Genomic DNA, 13,569 nt, shown 5'->3' with positions numbered 1-13,569 from the left:
GAGATTAGGCTTGGATTAATTTCGTGTGCGGGCAAGAGGCCACGTTTAACATCTGTACACTGAGTTTGATATTTTGGAGCTACAGGTCTTAATCCCGCTCAGCGCTCATTAGAGAGAGGAGAGAGAGAGAGACGGCCATGATATCTGAGCTCTGATTGGTGGGATTAAACCAACAGGATTAATATGAGAGCTCTGCAGGGAGACGGGCAGATGAAGGTGGACGGGGAGATGGAAATGGACGGACAGGTGGACGCGGCGTGAGGACGGGGACCTTTAACCAGGTACGCTACTGCTTTATGTGTTGTTTCATGGGAGCTTAACTCTGATTTTAGAGGTTAAATTTAAAAAACAATATCTACTCTAGATCTTCCTTTAGAGATAAAAACACGTCTGCCAACATCGACCCAAACTTTATTTAAAAAGTCTGCTCCAGAGTTCACAGAGCTGTCGTCTTTATAACGTGTTTGTTGGTTTAAATGGGCGGGGGCGGTTCCTCACTCATGTCAATCACAGCATTCTACTTCCTGTCTGCACCCACCTTTCTGTTTGTTTAACATGGAGTTGTAGATGGGCGTGGCCACTGTGGCCAGGTACCAATGGACACTAGCATTGGTGCTAACTGTAGCATGTTTATCATCTTTGATGTAGCTAACACATAACGTAGCATTAGCTGTCACTGTTAGCATTAGCCTCTACTCTTAACTTTACATTGAATGAATCAGTTAGCATTTTACCTTTGATGTAGCTAACACATACAGTAGCATTAGCTGTCACTGTTAGCATTAGCCTCCACAATAAACTTTACACTGATTGAATAAGTTAGCATTTTACCTTTGATGTAGCTAACACATACAGTAGCATTAGCTGTCGTTGTTAGCGTTAGCCTTTACTATCCTTAGCCCCTCCTCTTTCTATTGCTAACGTTAGCACTCTTTGTCAGCCATGTTTGCAGGCCGAGCGACGGTGGGGTCGGCAGCGTCAGGAGGAAAAGGCGGGAAGTTTACTGTGGAGGAGCTGTACGGCTTCACCAAGAAACCTAACGTGAAGAGAGGGAATCATGGGAAAACGGAGAAAAGCGACGTGAAGAAAGACGCCAAAGATGCGAAGGAGAAAGAGGAATCCCTGCTGGCGGCTCAGATCCTGGAGGCGGCGAGGAGGCTGATGGAGAGACGGCGACTGGAGATCTACCTGAAGGAGTGTGACATCACCATGGAGCAGAGCAACATGCCGTACAGGTGAGACACCAGGTGGCGCTGTGAAGACTGGAGACAGGGAGAGTAAAAGTTACACGCCATCTTTTTTAATCCGTACCAGGCAGTTTTTAAAACTATCATCACATGCCAGGGGTATTCTGCTGCCTCCTATCAAGAAGGTTCCTGGGTCCAGTCCTGGTCAGGGTCTTTCTGTGTGTAGGTTCTCTCTGGGTTAGGTTAGCTGGTGACTCTAGATTGCCCGTAGGTATGAGTGTGAGAGTACCTTGTGTCCGTCTCTGTAAGTCTGTGATTGACTGGCGCCAGCCCAGGTGTGACCCCGCCTCTCAATGACAGCTGGGATAGGCTGGGACAGAGAGAAGTTCTCATGATGATAGTTTAGTTTAATTCAATCAGAACATGACTCCAAACATTTTAAACAGTCCAGGCATTTCTGACAGGATCTTTATTTAATTATTTAACCTTTATTTAGCCAGATCTCCAGTCCTGGGATGAGTGATGATAAAACCACAAACCCCTCTGAGATCACACAGACGCTCCTGAATAATAAAGAACCTCTGCACTCAGTCAGAGAGCGTTTTTTATTCTGCTTTGAACATTATCAGCATTATTTTGTGGTAAAATAAAACAGAAAATTTATTAACATGAGAATTTAGAGAGAGATACTGTGTGTGAGCAGAATAACCAGCCTTACTGATGACACGAACAGCTCGTTTTTGCAGTTTTACTGTTGAATTTATGGTCAATTTAAAGGTGGAGCCCATTATTCCACACAATAAGATCTATGGAGAATAATAAGTGAGTGATAGGTTAAAGACAAAGCCTTAGATTTGAAACATTACTGGATTTATACAGGATTGTACCTGAGTTTGAAATCTTCCCTCCAGTGGTTCCCAAAGTAGGGGTCAGTTATAAAAATGACCTAAAATGCAACTTAAAGTCATAAAAATGACCTAAAATGCAACTTAAAGTCATAAAAATGACCTAAAATGCAACTTAAAGTCATAAAAATGACCTAAAATGCAAGCACAAGTTACAAAAATGACCTAAAATGAAAGCACAAGTTACAAAAATGACCTAAAATGAAAGCACAAGTTACAGAAATGACCTAAAATAAAAGCACAAGTTACAGAAATGACCTAAAATGAAAGCACAAGTTAGAAAAATGACCTAAAATGAAAGCACAAGTTACAGAAATGACCTAAAATAAAAGCACAAGTTACAGAAATGACCTAAAATGAAAGCACAAGTTAGAAAAATGACCTAAAATGAAAGCACAAGTTACAAAAATGACCTAAAATGAAAGCACAAGTTACAAAAATGACCTAAAATGAAAGCACAAGTTACAAAAATGACCTAAAATACAAGCACAAGTTACAAAAATGACCTAAATACAAGCACAAGTTACAAAAATGACCTAAATACAAGCAAAAGTTACAAAAATGACCTAAAATGAAAGCACAAGTTACAAAAATGACCTAAAATGAAAGCACAAGTTACAAAAATGACCTAAAATACAAGCACAAGTTACAAAAATGACCTAAAATGAAAGCACAAGTTACAAAAATGACCTAAAATACAAGCACAAGTTACAAAAATGACCTAAAATGCAAGCACAAGTTACAAAAATGACCTAAAATACAAGCACAAGTTACAAAAATGACCTAAAATACAAGCACAAGTTACAAAAATGACCTAAAATGAAAGCACAAGTTACAAAAATGACCTAAAATACAAGCACAAGTTACAAAAATGACCTAAAATACAAGCACAAGTTACAAAAATGACCTAAAATGAAAGCACAAGTTACAGAAATGACCTAAAATAAAAGCACAAGTTACAGAAATGACCTAAAATGAAAGCACAAGTTAGAAAAATGACCTAAAATGAAAGCACAAGTTACAAAAATGACCTAAAATGAAAGCACAAGTTACAGAAATGACCTAAAATGAAAGCACAAGTTACAAAAATGACCTAAAATACAAGCACAAGTTACAAAAATGACCTAAAATACAAGCACAAGTTACAAAAATGACCTAAAATACAAGCACAAGTTACAAAAATGACCTAAAATGCAAGCACAAGTTACAAAAATGACCTAAAATGAAAACACAAGTTACAAAAATGACCTAAAATACAAGCACAAGTTACAAAAATGACCTAAAATGAAAGCACAAGTTACAAAAATGACCTAAAATACAAGCACAAGTTACAAAAATGACCTAAAATGCAAGCACAAGTTACAAAAATGACCTAAAATACAAGCACAAGTTACAAAAATGACCTAAAATACAAGCACAAGTTACAAAAATGACCTAAAATGAAAGCACAAGTTACAAAAATGACCTAAAATACAAGCACAAGTTACAAAAATGACCTAAAATGAAAGCACAAGTTACAAAAATGACCTAAAATACAAGCACAAGTTACAAAAATGACCTAAAATACAAGCACAAGTTACAAAAATGACCTAAAATACAAGAACAAGTTACAAAAATGACCTAAAATGCAAGCACAAGTTACAAAAATGACCTAAAATGCAAGCACAAGTTACAAAAATGACCTAAAATGCAAGCACAAGTTACAAAAATGACCTAAAATGAAAGCACAAGTTACAAAAATGACCTAAAATGAAAGCACAAGTTACAAAAATGACCTAAAATACAAGCACAAGTTACAAAAATGACCTAAATACAAGCACAAGTTACAAAAATGACCTAAAATGAAAGCACAAGTTACAAAAATGACCTAAAATGAAAGCACAAGTTACAAAAATGACCTAAAATGCAAGCACAAGTTACAAAAATGACCTAAAATGAAAGCACAAGTTACAAAAATGACCTAAAATGAAAGCACAAGTTACAAAAATGACCTAAAATACAAGCACAAGTTACAAAAATGACCTAAAATACAAGCACAAGTTACAAAAATGACCTAAAATGCAAGCACAAGTTACAAAAATGACCTAAATACAAGCACAAGTTACAAAAATGACCTAAAATGAAAGCACAAGTTACAAAAATGACCTAAAATGAAAGCACAAGTTACAAAAATGACCTAAAATGAAAGCACAAGTTACAAAAATGACCTAAAATACAAGCACAAGTTACAAAAATGACCTAAAATGAAAGCACAAGTTACAAAAATGACCTAAAATGCAAGCACAAGTTACAAAAATGACCTAAAATACAAGCACAAGTTACAAAAATGACCTAAAATACAAGAACAAGTTACAAAAATGACCCTAAATACAAGCACAAGTTACAAAAATGACCTAAAATGCAAGCACAAGTTACAAAAATGACCTAAAATGCAAGCACAAGTTACAAAAATGACCTAAAATGAAAGCACAAGTTACAAAAATGACCTAAAATGCAAGCACAAGTTACAAAAATGACCTAAATACAAGCACAAGTTACAAAAATGACCTAAAATGAAAGCACAAGTTACAAAAATGACCTAAATACAAGCACAAGTTACAAAAATGACCTAAATACAAGCACAAGTTACAAAAATGACCTAAAATACAAGCACAAGTTACAAAAATGACCTAAAATACAAGAACAAGTTACAAAAATGACCCTAAATACAAGCACAAGTTACAAAAATGACCTAAAATGCAAGCACAAGTTACAAAAATGACCTAAAATGCAAGCACAAGTTACAAAAATGACCTAAAATGAAAGCACAAGTTACAAAAATGACCTAAAATGCAAGCACAAGTTACAAAAATGACCTAAATACAAGCACAAGTTACAAAAATGACCTAAAATGAAAGCACAAGTTACAAAAATGACCTAAATACAAGCACAAGTTACAAAAATGACCTAAATACAAGCACAAGTTACAAAAATGACCTAAAATACAAGCACAAGTTACAAAAATGACCTAAAATGAAAGCACAAGTTACAAAAATGACCTAAATACAAGCACAAGTTACAAAAATGACCTAAAATGAAAGCACAAGTTACAAAAATGACCTAAAATGAAAGCACAAGTTACAAAAATGACCTAAAATACAAGCACAAGTTACAAAAATGACCTAAAATACAAGCACAAGTTACAAAAATGACCTAAAATACAAGCACAAGTTACAAAAATGACCTAAAATACAAGCAAAAGTTACAAAAATGACCTAAATACAAGCACAAGTTACAAAAATGACCTAAAATGAAAGCACAAGTTACAAAAATGACCTAAAATACAAGCACAAGTTACAAAAATGACCTAAAATGAAAGCACAAGTTACAAAAATGACCTAAAATACAAGCACAAGTTACAAAAATGACCTAAAATACAAGCACAAGTTACAAAAATGACCTAAAATACAAGCACAAGTTACAAAAATGACCTAAAATACAAGCACAAGTTACAAAAATGACCTAAAATGAAAGCACAAGTTACAAAAATGACCTAAAATGAAAGCACAAGTTACAAAAATGACCTAAAATACAAGCACAAGTTACAAAAATGACCTAAAATGAAAGCACAAGTTACAAAAATGACCTAAAATACAAGCACAAGTTACAAAAATGACCTAAAATGCAAGCACAAGTTACAAAAATGACCTAAAATGAAAGCACAAGTTACAAAAATGACCTAAAATGAAAGCACAAGTTACAAAAATGACCTAAAATGAAAGCACAAGTTACAAAAATGACCTAAAATGCAAGCACAAGTTACAAAAATGACCTAAAATGCAAGCACAAGTTACAAAAATGACCTAAAATACAAGCACAAGTTACAAAAATGACCTAAAATACAAGCACAAGTTACAAAAATGACCTAAAATGAAAGCACAAGTTACAAAAATGACCTAAAATGCAAGCACAAGTTACAAAAATGACCTAAAATACAAGCACAAGTTACAAAAATGACCTAAAATGAAAGCACAAGTTACAAAAATGACCTAAAATACAAGCACAAGTTACAAAAATGACCTAAAATGAAAGCACAAGTTACAAAAATGACCTAAAATGAAAGCACAAGTTACAAAAATGACCTAAAATACAAGCACAAGTTACAAAAATGACCTAAAATGAAAGCACAAGTTACAAAAATGACCTAAAATACCAGCACAAGTTACAAAAATGACCTAAAATGCAAGCACAAGTTACAAAAATGACCTAAAATGAAAGCACAAGTTACAAAAATGACCTAAAATACAAGCACAAGTTACAAAAATGACCTAAAATGCAAGCACAAGTTACAAAAATGACCTAAAATGAAAGCACAAGTTACAAAAATGACCTAAAATGAAAGCACAAGTTACAAAAATGACCTAAAATGCAAGCACAAGTTACAAAAATGACCTAAATACAAGCACAAGTTACAAAAATGACCTAAAATACAAGCACAAGCTACAAAAATGACCTAAAATACAAGCACAAGTTACAAAAATGACCTAAATACAAGCACAAGTTACAAAAATGACCTAAAATGAAAGCACAAGTTACAAAAATGACCTAAAATGAAAGCACAAGTTACAAAAATGACCTAAAATGAAAGCACAAGTTACAAAAATGACCTAAAATCAAAAATGACCTAAAATGCAACTGAAAGTTACAAAAATGACCTAAAATCAAAAATGACCTAAAATGCAACTGAAAGTTACAAAAATGACCTAAAATCAAAAATGACCTAAAATGGCAGTAAAAGCTATAAAAATGTTGAATAAACAGATGGTTACTATGAATAAAGTAAATAATTTTTTAATGATTAATCATTTATATCTGATGTTTCGTGCAGGAGAAGTCTAAGAACGCTGAGTTGTGATTGGACGGTTTGTCTCGGCTGTGATTGTGCAGCAGGGTGAGCTGGTTGTAATGACGCTGACTGGCCACCAGGTGGAGCAGAGGCGCTGTGACTGCAGGACGACACCTCAGAGCCTGTCTTTACACCCATTCAGATGTTTACAAACATGTTTATGATTTAACATCATGTTTATAAATCCCCTCTTAGAGGAGCTGCTGTCAGCTCCGCTCTGATTGGCCGATGGAGCTGCTGAGTCATGGTTCTGATGTGTGCCGCTGACTCAGCATCCTCGCTCTCCACCAACAGCAGCAGAACGTCAGTCTGACGTTCTGTGTTTACTGAAGGGTTCTGGTCTGCAGCCAGAGGCGGCCTCTCTGCAGGAAGCAGAGATTCACTCGACGTAGCACACAGAGCCAGTAGAGGAGTGTCTGGTAGATGGATGCTTCCTGTTGATTAACCCTGTCCTGTAGTAAAGTCTGTTTATTTAAATGGTGCTACATCAGTGAGGATCATGCTTTAGTGGGATGAGCAGCAGAGCTGAGGATGTGGGCGGTCCAAACAGCTGATTCTACCGTGTCTCTGGTTTGGTGATGGGATGATTGGAGTCTGAAAAAACAGACAGATCAGTGATGCAACAGTTTGTTTTAGTTTACTTCAGTCAGAACACCACTCCAAACGTTTTTATTTTATTTTACATTCACGTGTTCACGCTGCTGTCTGCTCTCTAAGGCAGCGGTTCTCAGACGGCGTGGCACTAGTGAGCTTTAAGGCAGGTGTAGGTGTGCCGTGGGGATTGGTACCCAACGTTATTACTACACCAGTATGGTAAGAACCGTAACCAGGCCCGCCCACAGATCTGGACCCCTGGAAAACCCTGGAGGACGAGACCACCCCAGTTGGGATTTATAGATTTATAGTGTGTGTGTGTGTGTGTGTGTGTGTGTGTGTGTGTGTGTGTGTGTGTTGGATCAGCAGCATTGGTGCTAGCATCCTGGCTAACAGTTAGCTCGTAAAGAGCTGAAAAGCATGGCAGCTGTTATTGGGTTGAAATTGGTGTTGAAATTATTCAACACCAATTTTTAACCACGTTACCCGTTTTTGCCTCTTCTTTTATCAACTTAAACCATTTTGCTGCCTTTTTTTAGCATCTTTGCTGTTTCTTATCACTACTGTTGATCCATTTTGCCACTTTTTGGAACTTTTTGCCACATTTAATCCATTTTTACCTTTTAGCCATTTTTGGCACAATTTTGCTATTTAGTCATTTTTGCCATGTGTTCCCACCATTTTTTTAAAGATTTATTTTTGGCCTTTATTAGACAGGACAGTCGATAGAGTCAGAAAAGAGAGCGGGGAGAGACATGCAGGAAATAGTGCCACGGACCAGATTCAAACCCGGGTCACCTGAGTATATGACGTGCACCTTAACCACTCGACTACTAGCATGCTGTGTTCCCATCACTTTTAAGCCTTTTTTACCACCTTTTTACAACATTTAAACCTTTTATTGCCACTTTTCTGCCACTTGTGATCAATCCTGTCATCTTTTTGACACTTTCGACCCATTTATGCCAACATTTTAGCAGATGTTTGCCCACTTTTGCCTTTACTTGACCACTTTTTTTTTGCTCAGTTCTGCCCTTTTTATCCCTTTTAACCAAATTTACCACCTTTTCACAACACTTAAACCTTTTAGGCCACTTTTAGCCCATTTTTTGCCACTATTTTAACACTTTCAACAAGTTTTTGCCAATTTCAGCCCATTGTTTGGTAACTTTTACCAATTGTTGCCCATTTCTGACTGTTTTCCTAATTCTTAATAAGGAACTAAAGTTTGACAACAAGAGGAGCAGATTTATTCTCAGTGGCACAAAAAACACATAAAATAAAGTACAGAAAACTAAAAGGAACGGTTGAAACAAATGGAAACTGCACAAACATGACTAGAATTTTCAAGAGAGGCTGGGCTTTCAAATGAGACCATGTTTGTGTCTGTAGAACCAGGAACCATCCCATAGGGGGCGGAAGAGTCTGGCTACGTAGCACTATGGCTACTTTCATACGTGCTCATTGATTTGACTCCTTTTTGAGTTGGATGTGGTGTAGCTAAAAATGGACTTTAAGGTTCTTGTAGAGGTCTTTAATGTTCTTGTAGAGGACTTTAATGTTCTTGTAGAGGACTTTAATGTTCTTGTAGAGGACTTTAATGTTCTTGTAGAGGACTTTAATGTTCTTGTAGAGGACTTTAATGTTCTTGTAGAGGTCTTTAATGTTCTTGTAGAGGACTTTAATGTTCTTGATGAGAACTTGAATGTTCTTGTAGAAGACTTTAATGTTCTTGTAGAGGTCTTTAATGTTCTTGATGAGAACTTTAATGTTCTTGTAGAGGTCTTTAATGTTCTTGATGAGAACTTTAATGTTCTTGTGGAGGTCTTTAATGTTCTTGTAGAGGACTTTAATGTTCTTGTGGAGGTCTTTAATGTTCTTGTGGAGGTCTTTAATGTTCTTGATGAGAACTTTAATGTTCTTGTAGAGGTCTTTAATGTTCTTGTAGAGGACTTTAATGTTCTTGTAGAGGACTTTAATGTTCTTGTAGAGGTCTTTAATGTTCTTGTGGAGGTCTTTAATGTTCTTGATGAGAACTTTAATGTTCTTGTAGAGGTCTTTAATGTTCTTGTAGAGGACTTTAATGTTCTTGTAGAGGACTTTAATGTTCTTGTAGAGGTCTTTAATGTTCTTGTAGAGGTCTTTAATGTTCTTGTAGAGGTCTTTAATGTTCTTGTAGAGGTCTTTAATGTTCTTGTAGAGGTCTTTAATGTTCTTGATGAGAACTTTAATGTTCTTGTAGAGGTCTTTAATGTTCTTGATGAGGACTTTAATGTTCTTGTAGAGGTCTTTAATGTTCTTGATGAGAACTTTAATGTTCTTGTAGAGGTCTTTAATGTTCTTGATGAGAACTTTAATGTTCTTGTGGAGGTCTTTAATGTTCTTGTAGAAGGCTTTAATGTTCTTGTAGAGGTCTTTAATGTTCTTGTAGAGGACTTTAATGTTCTTGTAGAGGACTTTAATGTTCTTGTAGAGGTCTTTAATGTTCTTGTAGAGGTCTTTAATGTTCTTGTAGAGGTCTTTAATGTTCTTGTAGAAGACTTTAATGTTCTTGTAGAGGACTTTAATGTTCTTGTAGAGGACTTTAATGTTCTTGTAGAGGTCTTTAATGTTCTTGTAGAAGACTTTAATGTTCTTGTAGAGGTCTTTAATGTTCTTGTAGAAGACTTTAATGTTCTTGTAGAGGACTTTAATGTTCTTGTAGAGGACTTTAATGTTCTTGTAGAGGACTTTAATGTTCTTGTAGAGGACCTTAATGTTCTTGTAGAGGACTTTAATGTTCTTGTAGAGGACTTTAATGTTCTTGTAGAGGACTTTAATGTTCTTGTAGAGGACCTTAATGTTCTTGTAGAGGACTTTAATGTTCTTGTAGAGGACTTTAATGTTCTTGTAGAGGACTTTAATGTTCTTGTAGAGGACTTTAATGTTCTTGTAGAGGACTTTAATGTTCTTGTAGAGGACTTTAATGTTCTTGTAGAGGACTTTAATGTTCTTGTAGAGGACCTTAATGTTCTTGTAGAGGACTTTAATGTTCTTGTAGAGGACTTTAATGTTCTTGTAGAGGACTTTAATGTTCTTGATGAGAACTTGAATGTTCTTGTAGAAGACTTTAATGTTCTTGTAGAGGTCTTTAATGTTCTTGATGAGAACTTTAATGTTCTTTTAGAGGTCTTTAATGTTCTTGATGAGAACTTTAATGTTCTTGTAGAGGTCTTTAATGTTCTTGATGAGAACTTTAATGTTCTTGTAGAGGTCTTTAATGTTCTTGATGAGAACTTTAATGTTCTTGTAGAGGTCTTTAATGTTCTTGATGAGAACTTTAATGTTCTTGTGGAGGTCTTTAATGTTCTTGTAGAGGACTTTAATGTTCTTGTGGAGGTCTTTAATGTTCTTGTGGAGGTCTTTAATGTTCTTGATGAGAACTTTAATGTTCTTGTAGAGGTCTTTAATGTTCTTGTAGAGGACTTTAATGTTCTTGTAGAGGTCTTTAATGTTCTTGATGAGAACTTTAATGTTCTTGTAGAGGTCTTTAATGTTCTTGATGAGAACTTTAATGTTCTTGTAGAGGTCTTTAATGTTCTTGTAGAGGACTTTAATGTTCTTGTAGAGGTCTTTAATGTTCTTGTAGAGGTCTTTAATGTTCTTGTAGAGGTCTTTAATGTTCTTGTAGAGGTCTTTAATGTTCTTGATGAGGACTTTAATGTTCTTGTAGAGGTCTTTAATGTTCTTGATGAGAACTTTAATGTTCTTGTAGAGGTCTTTAATGTTCTTGATGAGAACTTTAATGTTCTTGTGGAGGTCTTTAATGTTCTTGTAGAAGGCTTTAATGTTCTTGTAGAGGTCTTTAATGTTCTTGTGGAGGTCTTTAATGTTCTTGATGAGAACTTTAATGTTCTTGATGAGAACTTTAATGTTCTTGTAGAGGACTTTAATGTTCTTGTAGAGGTCTTTAATGTTCTTGATGAGAACTTTAATGTTCTTGTAGAGGTCTTTAATGTTCTTGATGAGAACTTTAATGTTCTTGTGGAGGTCTTTAATGTTCTTGTAGAGGACTTTAATGTTCTTGTGGAGGTCTTTAATGTTCTTGTGGAGGTCTTTAATGTTCTTGATGAGAACTTTAATGTTCTTGTAGAGGTCTTTAATGTTCTTGTAGAGGACTTTAATGTTCTTGTAGAGGTCTTTAATGTTCTTGTAGAGGTCTTTAATGTTCTTGTAGAGGTCTTTAATGTTCTTGTAGAGGTCTTTAATGTTCTTGTAGAGGTCTTTAATGTTCTTGATGAGGACTTTAATGTTCTTGTAGAGGTCTTTAATGTTCTTGATGAGAACTTTAATGTTCTTGTAGAGGTCTTTAATGTTCTTGATGAGAACTTTAATGTTCTTGTGGAGGTCTTTAATGTTCTTGTAGAAGGCTTTAATGTTCTTGTAGAGGTCTTTAATGTTCTTGTAGAGGACTTTAATGTTCTTGTAGAGGACTTTAATGTTCTTGTAGAGGTCTTTAATGTTCTTGTAGAGGTCTTTAATGTTATTGTAGAGGTCTTTAATGTTCTTGTAGAGGACTTTAATGTTCTTGTAGAGGTCTTTAATGTTCTTGTAGAGGTCTTTAATGTTCTTGTAGAGGTCTTTAATGTTCTTGTAGAGGACTTTAATGTTCTTGTAGAGGACTTTAATGTTCTTGTAGAGGTCTTTAATGTTCTTGTAGAAGACTTTAATGTTCTTGTAGAGGTCTTTAATGTTCTTGTAGAAGACTTTAATGTTCTTGTAGAGGACTTTAATGTTCTTGTAGAGGACTTTAATGTTCTTGTAGAGGTCTTTAATGTTCTTGTAGAGGACTTTAATGTTCTTGTAGAGGTCTTTAATGTTCTTGTAGAGGTCTTTAATGTTCTTGTAGAGGTCTTTAATGTTCTTGTAGAAGACTTTAATGTTCTTGTAGAGGACTTTAATGTTCTTGTTGAGGTCTTTAATGTTCTTGTAGAAGACTTTAATGTTCTTGTAGAGGTCTTTAATGTTCTTGTAGAAGACTTTAATGTTCTTGTAGAGGACTTTAATGTTCTTGATGAGAACTTGAATGTTCTTGTAGAAGACTTTAATGTTCTTGTAGAGGTCTTTAATGTTCTTGATGAGAACTTTAATGTTCTTGTAGAGGACCTTAATGTTCTTGTAGAGGTCTTTAATGTTCTTGATGAGAACTTGAATGTTCTTGATGAGAACTTTAATGTTCTTGTGGAGGTCTTTAATGTTCTTGTAGAGGACTTTAATGTTCTTGTAGAGGTCTTTAATGTTCTTGTAGAAGACTTTAATGTTCTTGTAGAGGTCTTTAATGTTCTTGTAGAAGACTTTAATGTTCTTGTAGAGGTCTTTAATGTTCTTGTAGAAGACTTTAATGTTCTTGTAGAGGTCTTTAATGTTCTTGTAGAAGACTTTAATGTTCTTGTAGAGGACTTTAATGTTCTTGTAGAGGTCTTTAATGTTCTTGTAGAGGTCTTTAATGTTCTTGTAGAAGACTTTAATGTTCTTGTAGAGGTCTTTAATGTTCTTGATGAGAACTTGAATGTTCTTGTAGAAGACTTTAATGTTCTTGTAGAGGTCTTTAATGTTCTTGATGAGAACACTAATGTTCTTGTAGAGGACCTTAATGTTCTTGTAGAGGACTTTAATGTTCTTGATGAGAACTTGAATGTTCTTGTAGAGGACTTTAATGTTCTTGTAGAGGACTTTAATGTTCTTGTGGAGGTCTTTAATGTTCTTGTAGAGGACTTTAATGTTCTTGATGAGGACTTTAATGTTCTTGTAGAGGTCTTTAATGTTCTTGTAGAGGACTTTAATGTTCTTGTAGAGGTCTTTAATGTTCTTGTAGAGGACTTTAATGTTCTTGTAGAGGACTTTAATGTTCTTGATGAGAACTTGAATGTTCTTGTAGAAGACTTTAATGTTCTTGTAGAGGTCTTTAATGTTCTTGTAGAGGACTTTAATGTTCTTGATGAGAACTTGAATGTTCTTG

The 13,569-nt window shown here is 35.1% G+C and overlaps 1 protein-coding gene across 1 annotated transcript in view; it reads left to right on the top strand.

The window, feature by feature from the left end:
* Positions 1–942: 942 nt before the first annotated feature.
* LOC121504650 (voltage-gated potassium channel subunit beta-2-like) overlaps positions 943–13,569 on the top strand; it is a 63,660-nt gene continuing 51,033 nt past the window's right edge. Inside the window, exons 1-2 of the mRNA XM_041779635.1 lie at positions 943–1,080; positions 1,111–1,235. Coding sequence (XP_041635569.1) covers positions 943–1,080; positions 1,111–1,235 — 263 coding nt within the window. The remainder of the gene's footprint in view (positions 1,081–1,110; positions 1,236–13,569) is intronic.

The sequence above is a fragment of the Cheilinus undulatus genome, linkage group 22, assembly GCF_018320785.1.
Source record: "Cheilinus undulatus linkage group 22, ASM1832078v1, whole genome shotgun sequence".
NCBI classification, from domain to species: Eukaryota; Metazoa; Chordata; class Actinopteri; order Labriformes; family Labridae; genus Cheilinus; species Cheilinus undulatus.
This window is presented reverse-complemented; position numbering and strand designations above follow the sequence as displayed.